This window comes from Euleptes europaea, chromosome 1 (assembly GCF_029931775.1).
Source record: "Euleptes europaea isolate rEulEur1 chromosome 1, rEulEur1.hap1, whole genome shotgun sequence".
Taxonomy (NCBI): Eukaryota; Metazoa; Chordata; class Lepidosauria; order Squamata; family Sphaerodactylidae; genus Euleptes; species Euleptes europaea.
The window spans coordinates 77,985,191-78,012,931 of record NC_079312.1 but is presented as its reverse complement, the minus strand read 5'-3'; the positions used below and the strand labels follow the sequence as shown (position 1 = coordinate 78,012,931).

General features: G+C 43.9%; 1 protein-coding gene across 2 annotated transcripts in view; it reads left to right on the top strand.

Moving 5' to 3' along the window:
* The window catches only part of REEP2 (receptor accessory protein 2), a 38,344-nt gene that overhangs the window by 8,635 nt on the left and 1,968 nt on the right, over positions 1-27,741 (top strand). Inside the window, exons 3-8 of one of the 2 annotated variants that reach the window (XM_056864021.1) lie at positions 2,251-2,327; positions 4,744-4,864; positions 11,927-12,040; positions 12,364-12,511; positions 14,159-14,316; positions 21,709-21,862. In XM_056864021.1, coding sequence (XP_056719999.1) covers positions 2,251-2,327; positions 4,744-4,864; positions 11,927-12,040; positions 12,364-12,511; positions 14,159-14,316; positions 21,709-21,783 — 693 coding nt within the window. In that variant the 3' untranslated portion in view covers positions 21,784-21,862. The remainder of the gene's footprint in view (positions 1-2,250; positions 2,328-4,743; positions 4,865-11,926; positions 12,041-12,363; positions 12,512-14,158; positions 14,317-21,708; positions 21,863-27,741) is intronic. The other variant, XM_056864029.1, reaches the window with a different exon arrangement.

Sequence of the window (27,741 nt, the reverse complement as noted above, 5' to 3'; positions counted from 1 at the left end):
CATCTGGTAAAGCTGTATGTAAGGGTTAAGATTCAAAAGCTAGCCCAGTACGTTCCTTCCCCTTACTTCATTCCTATGTTGTCTCCCATTCTTATATGTTGTTTTTTCTACCTTCCACTGTTCTCCTTTTACTTCACCAATCCACGCAAAAGAACAAATATTTAATGAGAATAAATTATGTACATATATTATTTACATATTTTATTCTAAATTCAGAGTCTGACAGTGCAAGGCTGTGCAGAGTTACTCCAGTCTACATCCACTGAAGTTAAATGGCCTATACTGGAGTAACTGCACAGGATTGTGCTAGACTGTTGCAATGTATTTTACATAGGCCAGCTGCTATGTAAGACAACTTGGAGACTCCAGCTGGCACGGAACGCTGCAACTGTTACTGTCAGGGCACACCCAACAGACATTCGGTTGGTTACTGATCAGTTACAAGGTTCAGTCCAAGGTTCTGGTAGTCACCTACAAGATTCTTAATGGCTTTGGACCCACATACCTGCACGATTGCCTCTCCTGCCATGCCCCATCATGATAGCTTTGCTCATCTGAGGAAAGCCTTCTGAAGCTGCCACAGTGCAAGTGTGTACGCTTGACTGTCCATTCGTGTGCATGCTCTGTGATGGCTCTCAACCTCATTAGCTGAGCAATATCTGTCCATATGGTATCAAATCTCAGCCTTCACAGAGGATTCTGGGGCATACTCTGTGGTATACTGGAAGTTCATTCAGGGCGATACTGAGACCCAGATGCTTGGCCTGCATGAACAGAATATGCACCCTTGGGTATGTTTAAAATTCCCTTGTTGATGGCACATTGTAGCAAAAGTTTGGCTGTAGAGAAAAAGCTGTCTTTCAGGGTGCTTGTCAGACATGACTGATCTTACTGAAGAGCACTTAATATTCTTCTAGGAAGTCTAAAGTTCCTCAGAACAATTTGGAAACCAATGCTTTGTCATAAGTGAAGTAAAAATAAAATGTATACTTGTATATGTTATCACTAGCATTAGCTGTATTGATTATTGTATACCTTGTACAGTCTGAAAGTATCCTTAGAGATGTGAGACTGAAATTATGACAGCATGGATGAAATAAACCTGTTTGAACATCCCAAAATATTGCCAAGAATTACGGTATATTCCTTGGCACTAATAGCTTTCAAATATTGGGCAGAGTAGGCAGTGTGAAATCAAGACATTTGTTTTTAACCATAAAGTGAACCCCTGAATGAAGTCTGTTTAGGAAAAGATGTGCTTTTTAAATAGCTTCTTTATGGTGTCAGTTCAATGGCAAGATATATTCATGATGATACTGACTGAAGGGGGCACTGGCTTCTGATTTTTGAGTTTGATAGAATAGTTAATTTAGTATTTGGTGATCTGTTCTGCTATTAGCAGCCCGTTCTGTATCTACACTTGCTAGCTTATTCTGGAGGAGTTGAACTGCCCTTAGTAAAATGTAGACATCCTGGAACTTTCTAATTGAGAACTGTGGATTTTTAAGTGGTGGCAAAGTTGATTTGTAAGTGCATTTATTTTATTTCCTGTGTTGTCTCATTGCAGAAGCTGTTGGGACATTTTAGTGAATGATACAGTTGTGGCAAACACAACCAGGTTATCGGCATCCTACAAACAATTTTTCAAAACAAGCAGAATTTGAGGACAGTAGAAAGAGCAATGAATAGGAAAATTGATATGGTAGGCTGGGCAAACAGAAGCACCAGGATTTGCAAGGTTTCCATCTCTGTTTAGTACAATGTGGTTAGTTGTTGAGAACCAGTTGCACCTGATGCCCTTTGTGCAAATGTTACAGGTGAAATGTGAATTATAGTGTAAAAGCAGCAGTTGAGATGTACATTATAGGAAACTCGGGACTCCAATTGTTTGCTAAGGGTTGTACCCTTAGTAAACAACTGGAGTCCTGAGGTTCCAATGATGTACATCTCAACTGTCCTCTTTACAAAGCAGGACAGCTATAGTGTATAGGGACAAAGAAGAAATTTCTTTGTGGGAGGAAAGACGCTCTGTTTATGGGACTTAATTTTCCTTTGAAGTCTTTGCAACCAGACATTGAACAAGGAAATCTAAGAAAGACCAAATGTTGGTTTGAAACTTTGAATTGCTGACACATGAAACTAAGTATAAGTGTACAGAATTGGCTTAATGGATTTGGCATCAACCAAGTATTTATTGTAATGTGGGTCCTGATGCTTGGCTGATTTCTAATGGGATTTTCTGTCCTGCAGGTCAAGTGGATGATGTATTGGATCGTGTTTGCCTTCTTCACTACAGCAGAGACACTCACAGATATTATTCTCTCTTGGTAAGTTCTCAGACAGTCTTAGAAGGGAAGAGGGGGAACTGTTAGTTTCCTTTTTCAAGCATTCTTCTAGAATTGGCTGCTGTGCTTTGAGATATAATAAGGACTTCAGCTTTATGATAACCCTGTTTTTGAGAGCCGTGAATGTGGTTTTCTAATGGAGGCCTATAATCTATTGTGTCTGCGATAATATTTCAAATATACTTCATATACTGAAAATGTGAATTTGACAAAAAATGCATAGTTACTCTTCTTCTTGCCTCCCCACCAAGAAAAAAATTCAAGGTCTTCTGAGGGACACACAGAGAGTATAATTGGGTGTGGGAATTCTAGTTCCAAGAATTATTGGAAAAATTGTATGTATAGATAATTAAAAAACAAAACAAACTCTAAATCCTAACAGAAACAAAATATAGTAATGTGGAAGCCTTTCTTCCAAGAGTGATTTTTAAGCAGATCTAGTTCTGAACAAAATTGTAGATTCTTTCACTGTTACATCCCATTTATTTCTATTTATTTATTTGTTTAATTTGTATGCTGCCCATTCCTGACTAAGTCAGGCTCTGAGCAGCTCACAACAAGAATAGCACATAATAAATAATATAATTAAATATGAAAATTACTTTCCATCAGTTAAGATATCAATTAAACGGAATCGCCAGGCTATCAGCAATAAAAACAATGTTGGGCAGCCATCCAGGGGAGATCTCGGCTAACAGTAACATTTAATCAAAACGGAAGGGAAGGGACGCCAGCAGAATGGAAACCATTGCTGCTCTCAACCATATGCCTGGTGGAACAGCTCAGTCTTACGGTCCCTTCAGAACTGTTTCAGGTCCTGCAGGGCCCTGATCTCACTAGGCATAGTGTTCCACCAGGCTGGGGCCAGGGCTGAAAAGGCCCTGGCACCTGTTGAGGACAGCCAGATACTTTTCAGGCCAGGGATCACCAGTAGGTTCTCTCCAGCAGAGCGAAGTGCTCTTTAGGAGGTCTATCGAGAGAGGCGGTTCCGCAGGTACGAAGGTCCTAGATCGTTTAGGGCTTTAAAGGTTAAGACCAAAACCTTAAACCTAATCCGGTGCTCAATCTGGAGCCAGTGGAGCACTGGTTGAATATGTGCTTCCAAGGGGTCCTTGTAAGGACCCACACCACTGAATTCTGGACCAGTTGAAGTTTCCAGAGCAGCCTTATGGGAAGCCCTGCATAGAGTGAGTTACAGTAGTCTAACCTGGAAGTGACTGTTGCATTTAACACCAGGGCTAGGTCAGGGTGAGAGAGATAGGGTGCCAACAGCCTAATCTGACAAAGATGGTAAAATGCCACTCTGGCCACATTGGTGACCTATGCCTCCATTGACCAGGAGGCATCCAGGATCACCTCCAGGCTCTTGACGACTGCTGTTGATGTTAATTGGACACCGTCAAGAGCTGGAAGCTGGTGTCCCACCCCGCATCTCCCCGACCGAGCCACAGGACTTCCGTTTTTGATGGATTCAGTTTTGGTCGGCTCTGCTTCAGCCATCCCACCACTACACCAGACACCTGGCTAATATTTCTGGGGCAGAATTTGGACACACACACACACATCATCAGATATAGCTGGGTGTCATCAGCGTACTGTTGACACCCCAGCCCCAAACTCCATACTAGGTGGGCAAGGGGGACACATATAGATGATAAACAACATTGGGGAAAGGATTGTCCCCTGCAAGACCCTACATTCTAAGGGGTACTAGGAGGACAACCTACCCCCCATCACCACCCTATGTCCCCGACCTTGAAGAAATAAGATCAGCCACTCCAAGGTTGTCCCACATACCCCACTGTCGGCGAGGTGGTGTATATCTTGAGCTTTGTGAAATAATACTTCAATATTTGTGCTCAACAGTATGTACCAGGAAGATATTGAGCTGTATTGTGCAGACTTGCTTCTCTGGAGTAGGCGTTTAGAGTAGAACTGATGCTGTAATCCTACAGTGATAGGTGCATTAAATGGTCAGTAGCATTGTTTAGAACACCTATCTGTCAGTAATAAGGTTTTACTTGTCTAGAAGACTTTACTGGACAAGATAAGCTGGTTGAAGAGGTCAGACATTCACAGGCACAGGGCCAATTCTTTATACAGTTCCTGAAAGTTTATGGCTGCCACAGACATGGTACTTGCTGCTGGAACATAGCTCTGTATTTGTAAGAGTGAAGGATAACCCTATGAATGGGTTTAGCAAGCCTATGCAGGTAACTAAAATGAGATTTCAGGAAGGTCAGTTTCAGTAAGGGCATCTGTGGCCTCTTGTCATGTCGATTCTGTTCCATCTGTGGTGCTCTCTTCTTCCCTTTGCTTCTCCCATCTGTGCTGTTCTCTGTACTGTCAGTCTTTGTCTCTGACCTGAGCTTGATTCCACCTTTTCCATCTCTCTCAGGTTTCCTTTTTATTTCGAGTTGAAAATCGCATTTGTGATCTGGCTGCTCTCTCCTTACACCAAGGGCTCCAGCGTTCTCTACAGGAAGTTTGTTCACCCAACGCTCTCCAATAAGGAGAAGGTACTTCCTTCCGCTTGCCCTGTTTACTAGTCCTGGAAGTTGGGTGACATTCGATTCTGTTGCAGTAAAGACCTTGATATTACTATTACTTCTCATAATGATTGCATGGCGTTGGCTGCTTCTACAGAAGAACTAATTTGTAGCCTGATGGTTCTTTGTTAGTCTTAACTTTAATTACATTGAATTAGACCCCATATATCCCAATTAGGATGCAAAGGTCTATTTGTGAAGTTCCATAAGGCTCTTAATGTATATTCATCAAAATCCCACAATGAGGCTGGGCAAAATCCTACAGTATGTTTAATCTGTAGTAAATCCCATTTACCAAGGGTTGTGCTTCTTCCTGCAGTTTTCCTTTTGTTTCTTTGCTTTATGGTCTAATTACTTAATTCCTGTTATCTCCTGGCCAATCATGGTGTTGCGATTCAATTATTTATCCGTCCTTTTTCAAGGGAAAATTAAAGTACCGCATTTCACTTTGCAAGCACAGCCACTCTATTTTTTTTATTTTTTTAATGAATATTCTAGCACTATTACCAAGTTACAATAAAAACTGGAAAAATTATAACTGCTTGCTTGCAAAATGAAATGCAGTACTCCCTGAATAAGAACAAATAATCAACAACTGATTCATGGATGCTGTGTTCAGCCTTGGGAAACAGAGGTAGTGAAGTCAGTATTGACCATACTGGATAACTTGGAACTGAAGCTGCATTTTTTTAATTGCCACAAGGACTGAAGAAGGATGGGAGGAGAAACAGAAAGAAGGCTGGAATGCCATATCACCTGGATTTTCCATTTACAAGTTTGCAATTACTCTGGGATAATTCCCTGTTTTGCTCTCATGGCTGCTGTAACAAGGAGCTTCTACATGTGCTTTCCCCTTGTGTCTGTCATTCCCCCACCCCAGCCATTGGCAGGTTTTTTGCTGATTTCTGCCCCCCCCCCCCATTTTTAGTAGGTATATTGCTATAGTGTTTTAATAGAATAACAATATGCCCATTACTGACTTAAAAACAAACCTGGGAGCAGGGGAATGGCAGGAGTGCTTTCCTGTCCACACAGATCCAAAATTTACTTTGAGTATGATCTTCCTGGCAAGTTAGTACCAAAGCAGGCTTTAGAAATAATGCCGTGCAGCCAGGGAAAAGCTGGAAGGTGGATGACTGCACAAAAATGTGTGTGAAAGCTCAGAGAAAGAAAACACACACACAAACCCCACTGTGGTTTGGTGGGGAGCAAGGAGCGAGTGTGAACGCAGCCAGTAAGTGAATGAGTTGTAGCAATTCCAAACTTAAATGGCTAGTATAAAAGCAATTTATTATGTTATCACAGAATTTGATGCAGGAAGTGTCTGGAAATTCAGAGGGGAAAAATTCACATATATTGGCACAATGCCAAACAATGGGAATTTGCTACACGTGACTCTGTGGGCTGTGCTATATCAAATGAACTATACAGTGTTTTCTCTGGGGATACCAGTGGGTTTTGATAAGCCTGGCAGGATGTACATGATTCATAGATCATTGACTCTCCATCTCTGAGTGCTGTGACTGTTGATACTTTTTTGTAATGTGGTACAGATACTAGATGAGCCCCGTGGCGCAGAGTGGTAAGCTGCAGTACTGCAGTCAAAATCTCTGCTCACAACCTGAGTTCAGTCCCTACAGAAGTTGGTTTCAGGTAGCTGGCTCAAGGTTGACTAAGCTTTCCATCCTTCCAAGGTCAGTAAAATGAGTACCCAGCTTGCTGGGGATAAAGAGAAGTTGACTGGGGAAGGCACTGGCAAACCACCCCGTAAACAAAGTCTGCCTAGTAAATGTCGGGATGTGACGTCACCCCATGGGTCAGGAATGACCCAGTGCTTGCACAGGGGAGCTTTACCTTTACAGATACTTGAGTGTGACACACTTGCCTTACAATAGTTGCAAAGGACACATGGTTTTTCAAACCATGACTGTTCCTGCAAAATGCAATCAGGAAAGGATAGTCAGTATGGTGTAGTGGCTCAGTATCACATTAAAATTGGGGAGACCCAACCAGATCTGGCTGACCTTTGAACTAAGCCTAGCCTTCTCACTCTAACTTACCCTTCTAGTGGTAATGTGAGGCTACAGGGAGAATCTTTACTCTGTCCCCACTAAGACAATCTGACAAATTTCCTTCATAATTCCCAGGACCTGAGTTTTCCCAAACCAGAGGCTTCTCCAGTATGTTGGCTTATTACTGGACTTCTGTACCTACCAAGAACTATAACCACCCACTTATATTTCCCAAAGTTAGTACCAATGTGCAGTATGACAACGGGCTTCTTCCCTGTACTGCCTAAGAGCCTATTTACGTGGGACATGACATCTGCTTTCTTTGCATCAGGCAAATTATGTGGTCACCAACCCATTTCTATATTTCTAGTTATCAAATTACCCACTATTGGGACCATTCTCTCCACCCCTCACCCCCCAGCATATCCTTGCAAGAGGACATCCATTCATCACCCAAAGAATGGTTTCCTTCAACGATGATCACTTCAAGGATCAGTGTGATGTCCTCCTCACTCAAGACTTTCATTCTGCATAACAGCAGAAGTGCTGTCAATGTAGGAGTTGGATCTCCGTACCACATCCCTGAAGGTCTCATCCTCAAACCTCTCTGCCTGACCCAGTTCTTCCACATCAATCACCTTGGCTTCAAGGAAGTGAACTCGCTCCCTGAGAGTCAGGAGTTCATTGCACAGAGGGTATGACCATGACAGCTGGCCATCAAGCAGATAGTACCACTTGTGGCATTTAATGCAAAACACTGGAAAGCTCTGCAACCTTTCTATCTCCATTGTTTTAGCTTCAGTTAATATTTATAAAACTATGAATAGATAGTACTCACCACCACATCCTAACTCCAGATGCTTAACCTGCTGGCCTACCTTGTGCTGCCTTGTCTCTGGGGCTGTGAAGCTCTGGATTTCTCTTCTCCTTTTTTTTCTGGCAATAGCAAGGAGGCTTTGTTGGAATAGTAATTATTTCCCAAGATTCCTGCTGTCTCTGCTTTAGCAACTACTACTGCTGTCCTTTTCAATAAAGTGTAGGTTCCCTATTATTCCCACATTACAAATGTGGGGCTGGAGCTGAGACACTGTGACTTGCCTACCTAGTAAATTCATGGCAGAGGTAATCTTTGACCCAGAGAGTTGTCGTTTTGTAGCCCAGTCTCTTAGCCTCTAGTCCAGCTCTGTGACTTGAGCTCTACACGCTTACTGACAGACTCAAGGCATGAATTCAGTAAGGTTTCCTTTTGACATCTGCATATGCTTAACATCATGACAGCTTTGTGCTGAACAGGGGAGCTTACTAAGATAATCTATAGCAGTCACTAGAATATAAAGTAGAGTATAGGAGCCCCATGGCGCAGAGTGGTAAGCTGCAGTACTGCAGTCTAAGCTCTGCTCATGACCTGAGTTTGATCCCAACAGAAGTTGGTTTCAGGTAGCCGGCTCAAGGTTTACTCAGCCTTCCATCCTTCCGAGGTTGGTAAATTGAGTACCCAGCTTGCTGGGGGTAAAGGGAAGACGACTGGGGAAGGCAATGGCAAACCACTCTGTAAACATAGTCTGCCTTGGAAATGTCAGGATGTGATGTCACCCCATGGGTCAGGAATGACCTGGTGCTTGCACAGGGGACTACCTTTACAGGTCATTTACCCAACATTTTAAAGGAAATAGATTTTCCACTAAATGGTATCTCATTACAGATAGGGTCAGCTTTGACTTAGCCAGTTTACTTCATAGTGTCAGTTGTAGTTCAGAGTCATTAAGGGACTCAGATACTCAGTGTGGGACATCATGGCTTGGATCCAAGCTAGCCTTTTCAGGTGCAAGGACTACTATCTGAGAAGTGAGTTTCCCACCTCGCCCCTTCTATGGAAGCCTGACTATCACCCATAAACATAATGGGGGGTATTTCAGCCTGCTGCAGGGAGAGGAGAGGTAGGAAAATTGCATCCTGCAGGTGGAAATTCTTGCACCCATGGAAATCCTTATCTGGATCCAACTCCATGTGTAGATATTCTTGCCACATGTCTTTGATATGCAGCTCACTATTGGCGGAGCCCTTAGTTACCTGTGTGAACCATATTACACTGGTATCTGGAATTTTTCTCCTGGGGATCTGATGTCTTAGGAGTCTTCCACACAGGAGGCTTTTTCATGGTTTTAAAATTGGTAATTGATACATCAATATACCATAATATTGATATGTCAGTTACCAGTACAAATATTTAAAAGTGTCAATATGAGTGGAGCCAGGAAAAACCTGGACTTTACTGTCCACATGGGAGCTGTCTTTCCAAAAAAAGATTATGGCAAAGCAGATTTTAGAAAGAATGCAGCAAAGCCAAGGAAACCTTGGAAGCTTATAAAAGCACCATGATGCTATGGGGAAGTGGGGAAAATACCCTCTTCCCAGTAGCCTACAAGCCAGGGAAAACAATGCATTTGGAAAACCTCATAATAGCCAGGTAAATGTTTTTCACTGCCAAGTCTTTGTGTGTCTTCAGCTGATTAAGTTGTTGTCTACTAGAATCTCTGAAATTCCATTTGGTTGTGTGTATAGCACTTTTGTGGCCTGAATAAGGATTGTCTTAAAATTCTGAATGATTTTGTTACAGCTGCTGCTACTCTAGGAATTATTTTGGAATCTAGCACAACAGAACTCAGTGAATTGAAGTATACACCCTTAGTTTTCTGACAAGTTCCATGTGGGTTTTTCCAGTATCAGAAGTAAGATTCAAATCAAGCTGAGGAACAGAAATAAGTATCTCATTACTTCTGAGTCTGACAGACTTATTGATGGGGGAATATCTACCGTGTTAGCACCCATGCTGTCATTAAATAAAATTTTCTGGGTATTGCTTATGATTTCTCTACTGCATGCTAAATTTAGTGATTTGAGTTGTTGGGAATCAAACAATCAAATATTGCTAACTTTCCTTTTTTCTGTACTGAATGAAAAGTGCTAGGTTCATGAATCTGCCTAGTCTCGCAAGTGATTCTGATGTTTGTCTTTTTGTTAAAACTATGTTGCCATTAATAAGAAGTAAAGTCCTGAAGTTACACTAGAAGTTAAGTGGCTAATCTTGCATCAAATTTGATTTAAGGCCAAAGTCGACATTATGGGGAAAGTCACATTTGTCATTCACATATAGGAGGGGGAAATACATGAAGGGGCAAATGGGTACAAGAAACTAAAGCCTCCCAATTTCTCCAGTTTATTTCCTTGTACCTCTTTGGTTCAGGCGCCCAGCCCAGTTTTGATACCAGAAGTTAGTTGGGCTAGGAGAAAAGAGCCTAAGCTAAAGGAGCACAGGTGGGTAACATGGAAGAGTGTTCATCTTTTATGACCCATTCACACCCTTTTTGTTTAAACAAACAAACCTTGAACTCTTATCTTTCACATACTTCATATGTGAACAGGACAGATACACAAACCACCCCATATATCAAAGAGCTGATGACCAGACATTTTAGCCATTAAACTTGCAACTATTATGTACTAAATAGCAGCAGTTTCCCCTTCTGGATACACACCTTAACGTGGTGAGGGGGTTTGTGTGTGTCAGGGAAGCTGAGAGCAATACCGTAAGGGGTCTAGACTATCAAGAGACTAAACGCCTAGCAGAGTCACTCAAGACGGAATGGTCACAGCTGAGACACCAGACGAAGATGCATCCACCCCCTTAAGGGATCAATGGCCACATCCACAGAAGAGAACAGGCAGTTCCAATGGGGATGGGGGCAGAGGAATCCCTGAAGGTTAGCTACTGGGCAGCAGCAGTAGTGGAAGGTGACACTGGTGGAGGATCTTTCGTAGACAACGGCAGTGCCACTACGACTAACCCTGGTTAGTACTGCGCAGAAGAAGGCACTGGTAAGCCACTTCTGACCAACCTTTACCTTGAAAACCCTATGATGAGACAATCCAAAATGACATTTTGGAGGACTTTCATTCATAGGGTCACCATGAGTCGGAAGCGACTTGACGGCACTTAACACACACACACAGCAGCAGTTTAAATTAATTTGATGCACTTCTGTAAGTCCACATACATATTGTAATGCACTTCGAATCAGAGGTAGATATCTGCAGATTGTCCAACGTAAATACTGAGAATCAGTACTAAAGTCTGAGGTACTAAATTGTATGCTGATTAATACGGCTTATGAGTGACCAGGCCATCCACAAGGCCAAATGGCCATCCAACAGCTGCCACCTTTAGTATTAGATTGCTTACATAAAAGAATCAATTCTCTCCAGGGGAGATGAACCAAACAAGCAAATACAGAGGGTTTTTTTCCAGGTTCAGATGATTTGATAGTGGTATCTGATATATGCAAGTCAATAAAGTGAACAGCTGCGCTGTTACATGATGTTGCATTAGAATTGGCTTTTAGCATTACACTTTCTGCTGCCAAAATTGTTTTGTGAAGTTCTTCGTCTCTGATCCTAATCTTGCTTAAAGGTACATGGGATTAATCCGTAGTTTAAAAAGCTTTTTCCCTCCAGGTCTTTAATCACTAGCTAAGAAGCCTGCTTGTGTTAGATGAAATGATCTCTTCTGTATCCAATCTTATTGAAGTGGAAAGTATGAGCTTCTCCATGTTCCTCTTTCTGCTGAATTCTGCTGTTTGTTGACAGAGCCAAAATGTAATACTACTTATGTTAATTAATATAGCTGTGTGTTTATATACATATGCACATGCTATTCCCATTCATGTGTTTTTAGGTACATATGGACACACCATTCCCACTGAGCATTGGAAGCTTTAATCACTGAACAGAAGGGATTTACTTTGGGAAGGAATGAATGACTTGACTCATGACTTAAGGAGGCTTGGTGTGACAAACTGAGAATTTCTGTTCTGTGTGATAAAGGAAATCATTGTCCAAACTATATGGACTCATCCTCTGGGAAGCTTAAAAACTGTTGTGTATGAGTGTGCATCTCTCACTAGAGGGCTATAGTTATGCAGTTTTAATCTTTAAATATGATCTTCCCCCAATTAAATCCTAGGAAATTGATGAGTACATCAGCCAGGCCCGTGACAAGAGTTATGAAACTATGATGAGAGTTGGCAAGCGAGGATTAAATTTGGCAGCCAATGCAGCAGTTACTGCAGCTGCAAAGGTAACCTCATACTTGTGTGCAATGTCTGCTCTATTCCGTTCTGCTGGACTAATGTTTGGTATAATGCCAGCACCCCCCACATCACCCAGGCTGACTTCTGGGCATCCGCTGGGCTGTTTCTTCTGGTTAGCTTAGGTTAGGGCTGCTTTTAACATGAGACAGTCTCATTCTTTCATCTGCTAGCCAAGCTATGTCCCTCTCGTACCCTCGTTTTGCCCTTGTCCCTCTTGTGGGGCATAAACCTTTTCGAGTATGTTTCCTGTGATGCATTCTGAATGATATAATGTGTGTGGATAGCTGAAATCTGCCATTGTATCTTAAAGGGCCAAGGAGTTTTGTCTGAAAAGCTACGGAGTTTCAGTATGCAGGACCTGACTTTGATCCGGGATGATGACACTGTGCATTTACGGAGCCCTGAACCACGCTTGCGTACCGCTACTACTGGTCTTCTTGAAACAGTTGATGATTCAGGTACTAGCAACTCATTGATTGTTCCACCAGGGTAGGTATAACAAAGACTTGAATTCGTAAGGTTGAAAGCCAAATGCACCAGTAAACAGTAGGTCAGGTGACTGTTTGGCTGTGGATTGAGCAATGTCCCTTCTTCAGTTTCTGAACACACATTTGCAGCCTATGGACCAGTTCCTGATTGACCATTCATGTTCATTTTCCTCCTTTCTGCATTTGCTTTCTTTCCTCAAGTGCCTGGAGTGTTCACCAATCAAGCATTTTGTTTGATGCTTTAAGAAAGGTTGTAAACACTTTTTTTAACCTTTAACCTTTATTTTGGGAGGGGAGGAAGTTGGTTTCTGAATGACTCGAGGACCAGCCAGTCAGCGCTGTGTACAGCCTCTTGCATGCAAAGGAGGAGCTGGCTTTGTGATTAACAGAAGGGCTAACCAATCAGTGGTGCGCAAATCTGTCTTCTGCCAAAATCCAAAACAGGCTCCCACTTTGCCCAGTTTGAGCAGAAAGGTTGAACATGTAGTGAGTGTATAATCAGTAGTGAGTGAACTTCTACTGTAAGAGACTCACCACTGAAACTATGTACAGCTATAATTACCCTAAGAGTCTTGCTTCTGTGGGAGATAGTTATGCTACTGTGCACTGAAAGGCAGAATGAGCATTTCCACTCTACTTTTGCTCAGTAACAGAGTACATGTCCCAACCATTTTTTTAAATGGCACTGGGTAGGAAGGAATGGTCATTGCTACTATCATTGTAAGATGTTACAAGATATGACAAAAACTTTTGAATCTAGCAAAGATTCCTAGTAAGACAAAATAATGCAAATTAGGCTGGGATTGTAGAACGAGGGAAATAAACAACATCAGTGTAGTAGAAAATACTTTACAAATAATAAGTCATCTGAGCTGCTCCATTACCACTGCAACTTTGTTATCTCTACAAGAATGCCCTCCTGAACAATTTTGTTTTGTACATTTTGCAAAACAATAGAAGTGTGGGGGCCTTCCTGATAGCCTCAGGCAGACTGTTTCACAAGGTGGGAGCCATCAAAAAGAAGGTGTGTGAACGGTCAGTTGCCAATTTTAATAGTTTGCAGGATGGCACCTTCAGAAGGCTTTGCTCAGATGAGCACAGCTGTGACAGTGGAATGTAGCAGAAGAGGCAGTCCTGCTGGAATGTGGGTCCAATGCATTTAAGAGCTTTGTAGGTGATAGCTAGAACCATGAATTGAACCTGGTAACTGATTGAAAACCCATGGAGTGTCTGCCGAAAGGGAGTGAAAGCAGCTCTCAGGGGTGGAGTTTAGTTGCAAAAAAAGGCATTCAAACAAGAGATACTTTTCTTACCTTGCTTGCCCATCTCTCTAGATGCTTTTTTTCATTTGGGCTGCAATACCAGAAGTGAGCTTGGAGGGGAGAAAAGCACCTAGAGGATGGACTATGGAGGGGGACTACAGGTAGCAGTGAAGAGGCAGGTTCTACACCTCCTCACCTGGACACCCCTTTTGTACTTTATGTTGCACTTCCCCATCCATACCTTCTCCCAGTGAGGTGAAAAAACATCTCAGTGGGAAGGGGGATGGATTCAGAATCTCACCCCTCTCTCCATAGTGGTCTTCCATTTCAGACTGCAGCCTTGCTCTCTCCCTAGGTGCTTCCTGTTATTCCTCAGCAGATGAGGTGTCTGGGTCTCAAAAGCATAATGGTACCCAGTCTGACGCCAGAACGGACCCCTCGGATGATGATGCAGACAAGGTTCCCAAGCGGACCCAGAGCCTTAAAGTTCCTAAAAAAGTGACAAAGACTGAGGTGAGCTGGAATTGTTTACATGGGCTGCAGCTGGATCTTGTGGCTAGCTATGCCTTAAAAATATGGGGGGAAATGCTGCAGTGCCTTTCATGCTAATTGTGTTCCTTGGCCCAGCATATACCATCTTTTCTAATAGTCCTTCTCCTCCCTCGTAGTCTGCTTTTGCCTGCAAACTAGCCTGCTAATTATATTTTGTCTTTTGCTGTACTGGAAGTGTTGTTTCAAGATCCCCCAGTCAAGATCCCCCATCCACACTTTCAACAATTTACCTGCATGTGCTGTCATTGTTAGTGGAATTGTTCTGTTTTCTGAGAACTGGGAGCTGAACTAGATATTACCGTGGCAGCACGAACATGTTGTTTGTGTGACTGTGCCATTCACATATAAAGTGGTGTGTGTCATTTTAGCATTGAAACAGGTGCACTGATATAGAAGGTTGAACACTTCCTCCATTGCCTGAACCTTTTTCTGAAGCCCGGATCTGAGGCCAGTACTTGGCCAAGCCAGGAACAAAACTGGGAACATGATGGAGGAAAGTGAGATAAGGCAGGCAAGAGAGTGGAGTTTCAGTTTCCCTCATATGCATGCAGCTTAATTTGGGCATTGGGGTGTAAATGTAGGAACCGAAAACTTGTTTTGGGGTGGGAGGGAGTTGTGCTGTAATAAGCAGGCAAATACAAGGGATGGAAGGCTTCAAGCTTTGTGTTATTTCTGAGCACCAACATTCACTGAAAGCTTTTAAAAATGCTTTTGTTATTGAGCAGTTCCTCTTAAGCACTATGCATGCACCCAATTTTTTTTAAAAAGGGAAGAGAGGGTGGGAGGAGATTCATGACAGCAGAGAGACAGCAATGGAGAGAGGGGGTGATGTAATGGTAATGTTGGCCTGTTGTGCAAGGAAAAGCACAGCTAATATCAGATTACTTTGTGCCATGTGGAGTATCCATTGGAAGTTCAGATTGAGAGAGTATCACACTGGCAGCATAATGAGGACATTAAAACTCCCTAGTGTGGAAGCCCCCCCCCCTTAGTCAGTGTCTGTAGGGTGGTTTAGCTGCCTCAGTATCCTGCTCTAAGATCACAGCTAATTATGGAGATGATGGTGTGACAAGTGCAGGCTGTAAGTGGTTTCCTTCATTGATTGTGGGGGTGTTTCTGGGAAGGTGGTACAATTTATCATTTTGGGGCATATCCTGTGCATTTGGACATGCCTTTAGAGTAGTTCAGAGTACACATTTTCTTTCGATGTGGTCATTAAGTATTGTCAAGCATTACAAGATTTCTAGGTTTTGACTTAAAATGGATGGTTATGAGGGGGAAATGGGTGTAGAGTGGGAAAGTTAGTTCTTGCTCTGAGTGCCTTCAACTGATTGCTTTATAGGTGCATTTTTTTCTTTCATAGAAATTATCTTTGGTTACTGCTGGTATCTAGTAAAGGTCAGTCTGAGTTTGCTTAGCTTAGAGTTACAAAGCAGTTACCAAATTAGGAGGGTTAAAAAATAAGGGAGAAATTTATTAATCTTTTTAATTGGTGGTCCCATAGTCCTGGAAGTAATAGCTCAGTAAATGGCTTAAGCTGTCTCAAAAAACTGAATAAAGCCCTTTCAGTTTTTTAACCTTCATTGTGTCCTGAAACTACCCTATTTACCTGAAAGAAAAACTCATTCTCGCTCTGGGAGAGGAGGCCATCTTAAGTGTGGGGTGTTTCCTCTTCCTCTTGTTCCGGGAGGCAGGACCTAAAATTTTTAACTGCCTATCTCTTGAGGGAACGCCCCCGCCCTTTCCAGTCTTGTTCCTGCCTCGCTCCGGGAGAGCAGTGTATTCACAGCTCTCTTCCCTGAGCTATAGAACAACCTATTCTATTCTTATTACTATACACTTCTATTCTATCCTAACTATTTTTTTAAAAAAATATTCTTTACTCTATCTCTTATTTGTCCTCTCTGTCTTCTGAGGCAGGGCAGAGTAGTTATTCTCCCGCCAAAACAAAATGGCGACCGAGCGTTCTGATAATTTTATTTCTGAAGGAGATTTGGATCCGGGTTTACTACAGGCTACGCCTCTCACCCAGGATCTGCCTTCTGACATTCACTCTGGTGATTTGAAAGGCAAAACTAAAAAAGCGGGGACAAGCGCAAGAGAGGCAGCTCATCCCATCACGGCGCCAAACGCCTCCTCACAGCCGCTCGTGCCCTCGCGTCTGCTGTGTTTGCGGCTAAATCCCCCGGGAATAAAGATTGCTCCTCTGGTACCTGTAACGGCCGGGAAAAAACAGCGACTTCGGTCGTTAACCCCGTGGTTCAGGCCGTAGGCGGAGCATCCAAGAAGCCGGTAATGTGATCCCCTTCCCTCCCTTTCACCCACAGCCGGCCACTTCGGCCGCAGGAGAAATCGCGCTGTTACGAGCGGAGCTAGCGTCACTAATTAAAGACGCTTTTACTGAGGGACTGAGAGTAGCTCAGCTTACTTCCCCGGCCCCTTCTCTTAGCGGCATGCAAGCCGACATGCAAGCTCCGTCTCAGGATCAAAACCTTCGCGGTCTCTGGGGAAACAGCCAGGCGGGTGGTGGGGAACAGACCCGCCCGCATACATCACGGGGGCGGCGGTTGGCCCACGAAAGCAGCCCTAAAGGCGGCTTCATCCTCTCAACCCCGGCAAACTGGGCAAGACTTTTCTCTTTTGATAATGATGATTCCGATAGAGAGGAGGGCGAGTTCTCCTCAGAAGGAGAGGACCCTTTACCCCAGCCAACCAAACAAACCAGGCTCTTTGAGGCTGAGGATTTTCAGCCATTTTTAATAAAAGCCCTAGCTGCATTAGATCTTTCTGATGATTCTACCCCCTCTCAAGAGAAAAAGAAAGGGGCAAAGGAGTTCTTTCATTCATATACGGTCACTGATAAGGTGGTACCTGTACCTGATTATTTTTTGTCTCTGCTGAAAGGGGAATGGGATAAGCCCATGGGGGGAAAACAGTTCCCTCAGACTACTAGAAAACTGTATAATATAGCCAGTAGTGTTGCTGATTTGTTAAAGATCCCCCTAGTGGAAAGTCCCATTACTGCACTTCATACCTCTGACACAGTTACAGAGGAAGGGTTGGTTTCTATAAAAGATCCTTCTGACAGAAAGACTGAATTGGCCTGTAAGAAAGCCCACGAAGCCTGAGCATTTGCCATTAGCTCCTCAATTATATCTGCCTTAGTGTCCAGGGCAGCTATAGTCTGGACTAGGAAGTTAGCCAAGCTGATCCCAGAGGAGGATAGAAGCGCTATGGAAGGAGTGTGTAGAATCCTTAAGGCAGTCTCCTTTCTGGCTGATTCTACGTTGGATACCATGTGTTTCTCAGCAAGGACCTTAGCCACCGCAACAGCTGCTAGGCGGGCTCTATGGTTACGCCCATGGCAAACCGAACACAGGTCTAAGGCAGTTCTAATGGGTTATCCTTACGAAGGAAAGAAATTGTTTGGGGAAAAATTGGAAGAAATATTAGTGGAATCAAAAGATAAAAAGAAGTACCTACCCAGAAGCCTCTGTAAAGAGTCAAAGGGGTTCCCTAACCCTACTTCCTTTCGTCCCTACCATCCATATTCGCGGTACAGACCAGAACAGAGGAGAGGTCAATGGAGTTATGGCAGGGGATCCTTTCGTAGGGGAGGGCGCTTCTCTAGAAATTCCTCCAGAACCCAGAATTTTCAAAGTGACAGAGGCGACAAGTCCTTTCGTCAACCAAGGCAGTGACGCCAGACAGCAACCGGTGGGGGGCAGACTCAGCCTCTTTCACAACCAATGGTCTACTTCCCATCCAGACCATTGGGTATTACAGATTGTCACTCACGGTTATCGAATACAGTTCTACAAAAGACCAAGAGATCGTCTAGTTGTGTCCCCTGTGTCTCGTCAACCAGACAAAAGTCTCAGAACCTTAGGGGCCATCCAGCACCTGTTGGAGGTCAAGGCCATAGAATATGTGGTCCCCTCGGAACAATCGTCGGGCATATATTCCGCGTTCTTTACTGTGCCAAAAAGAGACAGAGGATGGCGGGCCATCCTCGATCTGAAATACCTGAACAAGCATGTAACATACCGACGCTTCAGGATGGAGACTGTACACTCCATAGCAGAGGCTTTAAGACCAGGAGACTTCTTAACCTCCGTGGACTTGACCGAGGCCTATCTGCACAAATTATTCACCCAGAGCACCGACGCTTCCTCAGGTTTCTACACAATGGACATCACTTTCAGTTCAAGGCTGTCCCCTTCGGACTAGGGTCAGCCCCACGAGTCTTTACCAAGGTCCTGGTGACCTTGGTAGCCCTAGCATGTCAGGAAGGCGTAAGGATCCACCCTTACCTCGACGACATTCTAATTTTCTCGTCGTCAAGAGCACAAAGCATCCAACACAAACATCGTGCTCAAGCTATTGGACAACCACGGCTTTCTAGTCAACCAGAAGAAAAGCCATCTCACCCCTACTCAACATCTGTACCATCTAGGGGTGTACATCGACACCGTCGCCAACTCTCTGGTTCTTCTGCCCGACAAGATCCGCAAGATTTGCACTCTCGCGAGGACAACTATAAAAGCATCCACAGTCCGCCTCATGACCCTGGCAAAATTACAGGGCCTAATGATTTCATGTATTCCGGCGGTGCAGTGGGCACGACTACACTCCAGGCCCCTTCAGTGGTTTCTCAAGATTTACCAGAACGATATTCTGATAAAGAGAAACAAGTCTCTCCTCCTTTCTGCCACGACAAGACGCAGTCTCAAGTGGTGGACCATCCCAGGAAATCTCCAGAAGGGGGTCCACTACATACGGCAAACGCCGGTGCAGCTATTCACGGATGCATCTCTTACAGGTTGGGGAGCCACCCTCCAGGGTCAGCCAGCACAGGGCACATGGTCAACTCAAGAAAAGCGAATGAACATCAACTCTCTAGAGATCCGTGCAATTTATTATGCCCTCCTGCACTTCAAACATCACCTGACCGGAACAGATCTGCTGGTGAGAATGGACAATGTGGCAGCCAAGGCTCACCTAAACAAGCAGGGGGGCTCACGATCCTCTGCTCTACACAGGGAGGCTCTAAAGATCCTATCCTGGGTGGAGACCAATCTATACTCCATCACAGCAGAGCACATTCAGGGAGTTCTCAACGTCAGTGCTGATTGGCTCAGCAGACAAGACCTCAGCGAAGCGGAGTGGGCCCTGAATCAGGATGTTTTCCATCTCCTGACAACTCAATGTGGCATGCCCCTAGTAGATCTCTTTGCATCAAACAAAAACCACCAGCTCCCAAGGTATTACACCAGATACATCCAGGTGGGAGCAGAACAGACAGATGCGCTCTCGGCACCATGGCCATTGGGGCTTCTATATACCTTCCCTCCATTCCTGCTTCTTCCCAGAGTCCTCAGACGAATCAATCTCCTTCAAGCCACAGTCATTCTTGTGGCACCCTACTGGCCACGTCGTCCGTGGTTCCCCACTCTAATAGAGATGTCCATTACGAAACCGTGGACACTTCCACTTCGACCAGATCTCCTACTCCAGGGACCGATTCTTCACCCAGATCCAGGCTGGTACAGGCTGACCGCCTGGGTATTGAGAGGAGTCGCCTGCTGAAGCTAGGTTACGACCCAGAGATAGCAGAAACCATACTTGCTGCCCGAAGACCTTCTACAAAGCGAATATACAACACTACGTGGAAGGCCTTCGTGAGATGGTGTCAAAGAAAACATCTTAATCCCATCAGACCTACTACCTCCAACATCCTGTCTTTTCTGCAAGATGGACGAAGACAGAATTTATCTCCAGCGACTCTACGTCGTCAGTTAGCGGCAATTGCTACCATTGTCCCAAATGTTTCAGACTATCCACTGTCTAGTCATCCCCATATTAAAGCCTTTTTAAGGGGACTTACCTTAATCTCACCTCCAGTTAAACACAGGTTCCCTACCTGGAGCCTACATACGGTTCTAACAGCCCTTACTCAACATCCATTTGAGCCTTTAAGAAACATCCCATTAAATTGGTTAAGAATGAAGACTCTGTTTTTAACAGCTGTGACATCAGCTAGGAGAGTTTCCGAACTGGGAGCTCTATCAGTTAGGCCAGGTCTTTGCACTTTTCACAAGGACAAGGTAGTCCTTGCTCCTGACCCTTCCTTTATCCCAAAAGTTAACTCCCGTTTTCATAGGGATCAGGACATCATACTACCCTCATTCTGTTCAAATCCAAAAACCCCAAAGGAAAAAATCTGGCATACCTTAGATCTCAGAAGGGCCCTTCATACATACATTGACCGTACCAAACACCTAAGAGTCTCAGACGCTCTCTTTATCAATCTGGCAGCTCCAAACAAGGGCAAACCCATGTCCCGTGCATCTATCAGCCGCACAATCACTAATTGCATCACTCAGGCTTACAAAGCAGCCAAAATTGTGGTCCCTTTGGGATTGACAGCATACTCCGTCAGGAGTGCGGCCACGTCAGCGGCCTTTAACCGCAGAGCTCCCATAGAGGAGATTTGCAAGGCCGCGACGTGGTCCTCAATTTCCACGTTTGTGAGGCATTATAAACTTAATCTCTTTGCCTCAGCTGATGCCTCCTTTGGCAGGAGGGTTCTCCAGAGTATTCTCCACGACGTCTGATCCCACCCGGGCAGGGACAGCTCTTTTAAGTCCCACACTTAAGATGGCCTCCTCTCCCAGAGCGAGAAAGAGCCTTGGTTACTCACCGTGAAGGCTTCGTCTGCTCTGGGATACGGAGGCCATCTTGCCCGCCCAGATGTCCAAGTAATTCAGGAGAATGACATTCAATGGTTCTTTCTACCAATAAAAAAGTTTCACAACACAAGGTTGGGGTTAAATGCAGTTCTTTATTAATGTTGTTAACAGTTAAAATATAACAGTTAAAACTTACCTCAAGCATTTCTGCCAGGTTCTTTTCTACTATGCTTTACCTTTTTTGTCTCTGTTTAATGGTAACACTCCTCGCTCAGAAAGTCTTAGACTGAAAAGGGTGGGGGCGTTCCCTCCAGAGATAGGCAGTTAAAATTTTTAGGTCCTGCCTCCCAGAACAAGAGGAAGAGGAAACACCCCACACTTAAGATGGCCTCCGTATCCCAGAGCAGAAGAAGCCTTCACGGTGAGTAACCAAGGCTCTTTTCCCCCCTTATTCCATCAAGAAAGAGAGGTCTGTTGGCATACAAGTTGCAGTTAAGTACAGTAATTTAAATTTTTTATGTATAACCTTTTTTTAGGTGGGGATAATCTTAGATTCATACTTGTCGTTGTTTGGTTAAGGGTGATTGATTTATATTCAAGGTTGTCTTTCCTTTGGGTGAATACATGTAGTTTCATGGCACTTCTCTCTCTTGCTTTGCAGCCCCCACAAAAGACTGTGAAAGCTCGTCCTAAGAAGAAAGCTACAGGCTCTAGTACTGCTGGCGAGTCAGCCTAAGGACACCCTAACCTGTCTATCCCAGAGTTCTTCTGTCACTTTGAGGGGCACTCTCCAAGGAAAAGGAAGTGGAAATCATGTACATAACAGCTACTGCTTTGTAGAGCTCATTCAAAGTCGAGATGGTGACTGAAATTTGGCACACAGATCAGAGGATGGCCATCCTCAGGAATTATTAACTCTTCATCTCTGTGATGGAGAAAATACTAAACTGTCTGTACATAGCCTGTTGCTTTGGGATTCCCTCTCTGTGTAACCCTAATAGGGAAAGTCTTTGCTGGAACAACTCTTCAATTAGGGTTAGAGCCATCTTTAGTGGAGAGGTGGGGGAAAAAATGAAGGCTGGTGCTACTGAAATTCCAGTTGGAGAAGGGGAGCTCCCCAGAGTGTTTCAGTATTTCACTGGATATCCATGCTGTAGCTGCTGTGCGGAGATGTTAGGAAGTGCCTGAAGCAAAGTGACTGTTACTGAAAAATGAGTCATCCATACTTGTTTTGGCTAGAAAAGGACTGAAGTGATGGTTTGCTTGGTGCTTTGCTACATGGGCAATGGCTCGTTTAAATGGCTGTGGTAATGGGTGAGGGGTGGTTTGTTTTTTTTGGTAGGGAACTTGCAGGTTTTGTGGGAGGGGCTGAAGGTGAGAATGCAAGTGGCTGCCCGCTGTACCAGTGTCTGGTAGCAGTTTCCAAGCAGCCCCTTTTTAGCATGGGGTGAAGGTATTGCAGCTTTGCTTGTTTTAAGGGTTGGGAAGGTAGAACGATTTGCATGTTTTTTCCAAGTAGAATAATGGTAGGGAAGAAGGTTAAGAGGACCAGTGTGGATATATGCCAGCGTTACTCCGAAGTATTGGAATCCTGAATAACTGCTCTCCAGCAACCATGCCGTTTGGCCCTTCCTTCAGAGTTGCCTTTGTTTTAGATTTTCCAGGTCAGTCCACTTTCTGTAAGAATTTTTGGTAAAAGCAGGTCTGTTGAAGAAGCTGGACAATAGTTAGATGGCTGGTATTTAAATTTCTGCTGGGAACTTAATTATGTTTTATTTGCACTAAGAATATAAGGCTGGAGCTTGAGCAGTGCAGCTTGGTGAGCAGGCAAAAATAACAGACCATTTAAGGAGTCTTTGTGAGTGCTGTCTTGCAATATGGGGACACTATTAAAGATTCCATGGCTGCACAATGAATAATGTTACTCAGCTCTCAGGAACTACCCATTTCTACCATCATCACTCCCTGCTAACTCTAGTTAGTTAGAGGCAATATTATGTAGTGTTTGAAATCACCTACTGTGTTGTGAAGATCAGAGCTTGTTGATTTTTGTGTAGAACTCCCAAGTAAATGGGTGAAAAAATCTTCAACAGCTCTTCTGTTCCAGTCACCCTAACATAAGACTATCCTATTGCAGGGGTACTGAGGAAACAGTATATAATTCCGCTACTTTCCAGATTGCCCTTGTGATACATTCTCCATCTTCTGAACATGTGCCAAAGCCACCAGCCTTTTAATGGGAACAAATGTATGAAATGTGGGACCCAAGTTTCAGTAACCCTCACTTAAACGGACTACAGATTTATTCACAAGATTCTGGAAGAGGGTGGCATTATGAGATGAATTCCAGTGCACAATGAAATAGCCATGCAGTTGCTTCACTCTTCAGTTAAAATCCTGGGGGTTCCCCCCCTGCAGGCTGATATTCACTGCTTCCTTAAAGAAGTTTATTCAAAAGTTGTTCCATTGAGTTCAGTGGAGCACTTAGGACCACACCTTTATGCTTATGCTTGTTTCAGTAGTAAGTAGAGAAGACCCACCATGAAGACTGCATAGGCATTTCTATAGAAGGCATTGTCTTATTTACAATTCAGTTACATGTTCATACTTTTATGCTGTATTTTGTTCTTGGACACCTGACAATTTAGCTTTAGCAAGAAAAAAGAGAACCATTCACAATTTTGCCATTTCCTTTTGGCAGCAGCTGTTTAATGCCAAAGACTTGGCAAACGATGAAAGAAATTTTGTAATTTGTCAAGGATGCCAACCCAAAATCTCAGATTAGCCTTTTAGTAGTTGGAAGATTGACTTTGGTTTGCTGAGTGTGAGAACGTAGAAACATATTGTACTTTTTACACAGTTGATCACTCTCCTGGTACTGTGCTGTTAGTCTTGGGTGGTTCTCATTGAATGTGGAGCTTACATATAAAACAATTCCTCTTTCTTATGTATTGCATATGACTGGGGAAAATGCATTTGGATGATGTCATGACTGTAAATGAGGCCTTTATAGTTCTACAGTATTAGAGGGGGAAGGGCATTGCTGAAGAAGTAGCTCTACTTTATCTAATTTCTGTTTGTGCTTAACAGCACACTGCGTTTTTTGCTTGCTCGTATTGTCTTGCATTTTTCACAAGCACATCTTACACTGTTCAAAGAATACCCTGTGGCTCTTCATATAAGGTAAATGATTTTGCGTAGAAGTTGAGATCAGGTTTACTAACTTCATCCTTCATGAATAGACTGTTTTGCTGCAGTGGCCAGCTCCTATGCTTCCAAGGAGGTACAGTAGGAATGTTGGAGGTAACACTCCGCCCTCACAATCAAACCTATCACAAATAATTCTGGATTCTTTAAGGGCACTGCCATGTTAAAACTGTGCTACATTTAACATAGTGGCATATGTATGGCAGCTCAACCAAGAATCAATAAACCTCCCATTTTTGCTGTTCTTCTGGGACTGCAAAAAACAGGAATTGTTAAGCACCTGAAAAGCCACGGAGCTGCATCTGGCTCAGTTAGTTACATTGTGCACATCTCTCTTAGTCTTGACAAACTTGACAAACCTAGTAAGTTACCTTCTCAGATGATCATTGTATAGTACTTTCCAAGGCCTCCGCTTGTTTTCTTTGCTGTTCTGTGACACATGGGAGAAGCTATACTGACTCAGTTTTAGCGTGAGTTCCATGCTGCTGCTGCTTTTTCAGATTTCTCTCCACTTTTTAAATGGAATACTAGTACTGTCTAACGTTTTTCACTTTGCTGTCTCCCCCCCCTTTCAAGATTAGTCTAGCACCGTGTTGGCGAACCTATGGCACGCGTGCCCAACTTGGCACACGGAGCCCTCTCTGTGGGCACGCGGCTGCCCAGATGGGCGGTGGTTCAAACCCCCCCTTTCCTGGGTGGCCGGGGCTTTGAACCGCTCCACACTGCCTGCAGGCAGCGTGGACCAGTTCAAAGCCCCCCCTTTCCTGGACTCTGGGCTGCGGGGGCTTGGTGTTGGCACTTTGGGATAAATAAGTGGGTTTTGGGTTGCAGTTTGGGCACTCTGTGTCTAAAAGGTTCTCCATCACTGGTCTAGCATAATCCTGTGGAGTATTACAGGATTCCCAGTTAGCTCACTGGAGGGATTGAGACCTGTTTAAAAATCCATGAAGGGGGCGATGTATCTTGTTGCATGGAGACTTTCCCCCACTGATTGCTACTATCCTTAAGAAAGTTTATCACAATTCTTATCTTGTGGTAAAAGCTTCTGTAAACAAAACTGTCTTGGGATAGCTGCAATCACCATAATAAATAACACTGTCATCTGAGCACATCTTTTCCCACCTAATTTATTGGGAAGAATATGGAAGATTTAAGGATTTTTTTTTAGTTGGCTAGCTGCAAATATAAAGGTGAAGGACCATTAAAACATTTTGGGCAGGTTCATTGAAGTGCAAAGAACCTCTGATCCCACAGAAAGTGGCAATGGTTCAGTGATTCACTGCCCTTCCTGCATTGTTGCCACAATGTTCCTCCACTGATGTTTTCTGATCCAATAGGATTCGAAGTGTGAGAAAGTGCACGCACACTCACACACACACACAACTACCAGAAGACAGTAGCATGATCGTGATGTTACAACCAGGTATTTTCACACATTGATTGGAGAATTAGATGCTCTATATATTACGCATGGGTCTTTTTGTCGGGCAGAATAAAATCTGGAAAAGACTTCCATTCCAAAATATGTATGGTCTTCCCCATTTTAGGCAAAAGTGTGCCTTGTAAAGCACGTATTTCCTGCTGCTGCAGGAATAGCACTTCTGGGTATTTTGTGTGTGTGTGGGGGGGGGGGGTTACAGCCCTTCTGGATGCAGAATCTAGAACCTCTTTGTGCCAGAGCAAACTTCCCAAGATCACATTATCATATCTTGGTATTGGAGTACAAAAAGTATCATCTTTTGTTCAACACACTTCTGTTAATGTAAACAAGTGCAGAACTTTTCATTTAGGAGCTGCTGCTTATGATAGCAAGTAATTCCTTTTCCTAATATTGTCGAAGGCAATATTCCTGTTTTGAACTAATGATTCAGCAGCAAGGGTCTGATTTCTCTGCCTCCTTTAGCCAAGATTACTAGAATCTTAAACAAGCTTTAGAGTTTTTGCATTGTTGGAGCTCTGTTATATAAAATAGACAGTTTTGGTGTCATCATTTTACAAAAATTCAGATTGGCGTGCCTGAATTTTCATAGCAGTTCAAGTCTCAGAGCAGAGCCCAGAATGGAAGTGCATAAGGTTTATGCAATCTGAAATGAAGAAGAGCTGGTTTTTATATGCCGATTTTCTCTACCTTTTACAGAGAATCAAACTGGTTTACAGTCTCCTTCCCTTCTCCTCCCCACAACAGACACCCTGTGAAGTAGGTGGGGCTGAGAGAGCTCTAAGAGAACTGTGACTGGTCCAAGGTCACCCAGCTGGCTTCATGTTTAGGAGTGGGGAAACTAACCCGGTTCACCAGATTAGAGTCCACCACTCCTAACCACTACACCATGCCAGAGTGATTTGGATCTTTTTTAAAAAGCAAATTATCTGCCCGATGTGGCAGCTTGGGGGAGGAGAAGGGAAAAGTTGCTGGAGAGCAGGGCTGGCTTAAGCTAGTGAGCTGCCCTAAGCATCTTCCTTTCCTACCATTGCCCCCACCGCAGGATCCAGGGTGGGCTGTAGACGAAGCAACACCTCAGGTGTGCCTTGGATGAACCCTAGGCAACAAAGATCAAAGGCGTGTACACCCTCTTGTGTTGCTGTATACTTCCTGTGCAGCTCACCTTAGATGGATCTGAGGCAGCAGTAACATGAGAGGAGGTGAAAGGCTCCTCCTTTCAGGTCAGTGCCACCCCAGCAGAGGGCAAGGATTGGAATCCAAGGGGAGTGCAGAGGAAGGGATTTTGCAACCTACCTTGGACCCCAGGCAACAGTGACATAGGAGGTGGGTGCGAGTGCCACCACCTTGCCAGTTTGGCACCTCAAATGGCTACTTGGCTCATTCGGGCAATGATACAGCCTGCTGGGGAAAAGGTGTTTTATCCTTTCCTCCCATGCCTCTCCAGCAGTTTAAATCCTCCTCTGAAGCTGTGATTTGGCTTGCATCTGGGTTGACCCTCAGTGTTGGTGGCTGGGTGCTGCTGCTCCCCATCCCACCGGTCACTGTGTAAGGTCTCTGGCAAAGATACTGGCTGGTCTCTATTCAAGTTGGTTATGTAGAGTGTGTTGTGTTGCGAGCAGTGCAGAGGAAGGGGAGCCTAAACTAGCTCCCATTGCAATCAGAGTTGCTCCGTATGACATACATCTGCTGGATGTAGCTGTTGTGGCATCTGTGAAACTGTCCCTGATGCATAGTGGTGCATGTAGGGTTAAAGTTATCTTTAAGTATGTGAAAGGATGAGCACATCCATATATTCATATATGTAGCCCTTTAGAAAGAAAGAGAATGTGAATGTGTAAGGCTACCTCTCCCACTTACCAATATTCTACCATTCAGAAATATTTTCTTCCTTCCTGTAACTGGCTTTTACCTCTTCAGCAGGGCTTCCCCACACACACACACCCAACTATGTTTTGCACATTAATGAAGCTACAATTGTTGGGTTGGGGTCAGTTCACAGTGGCATTAAGGAGGACACTCCTCCCCTTGCTCCAGATAAATTATTGT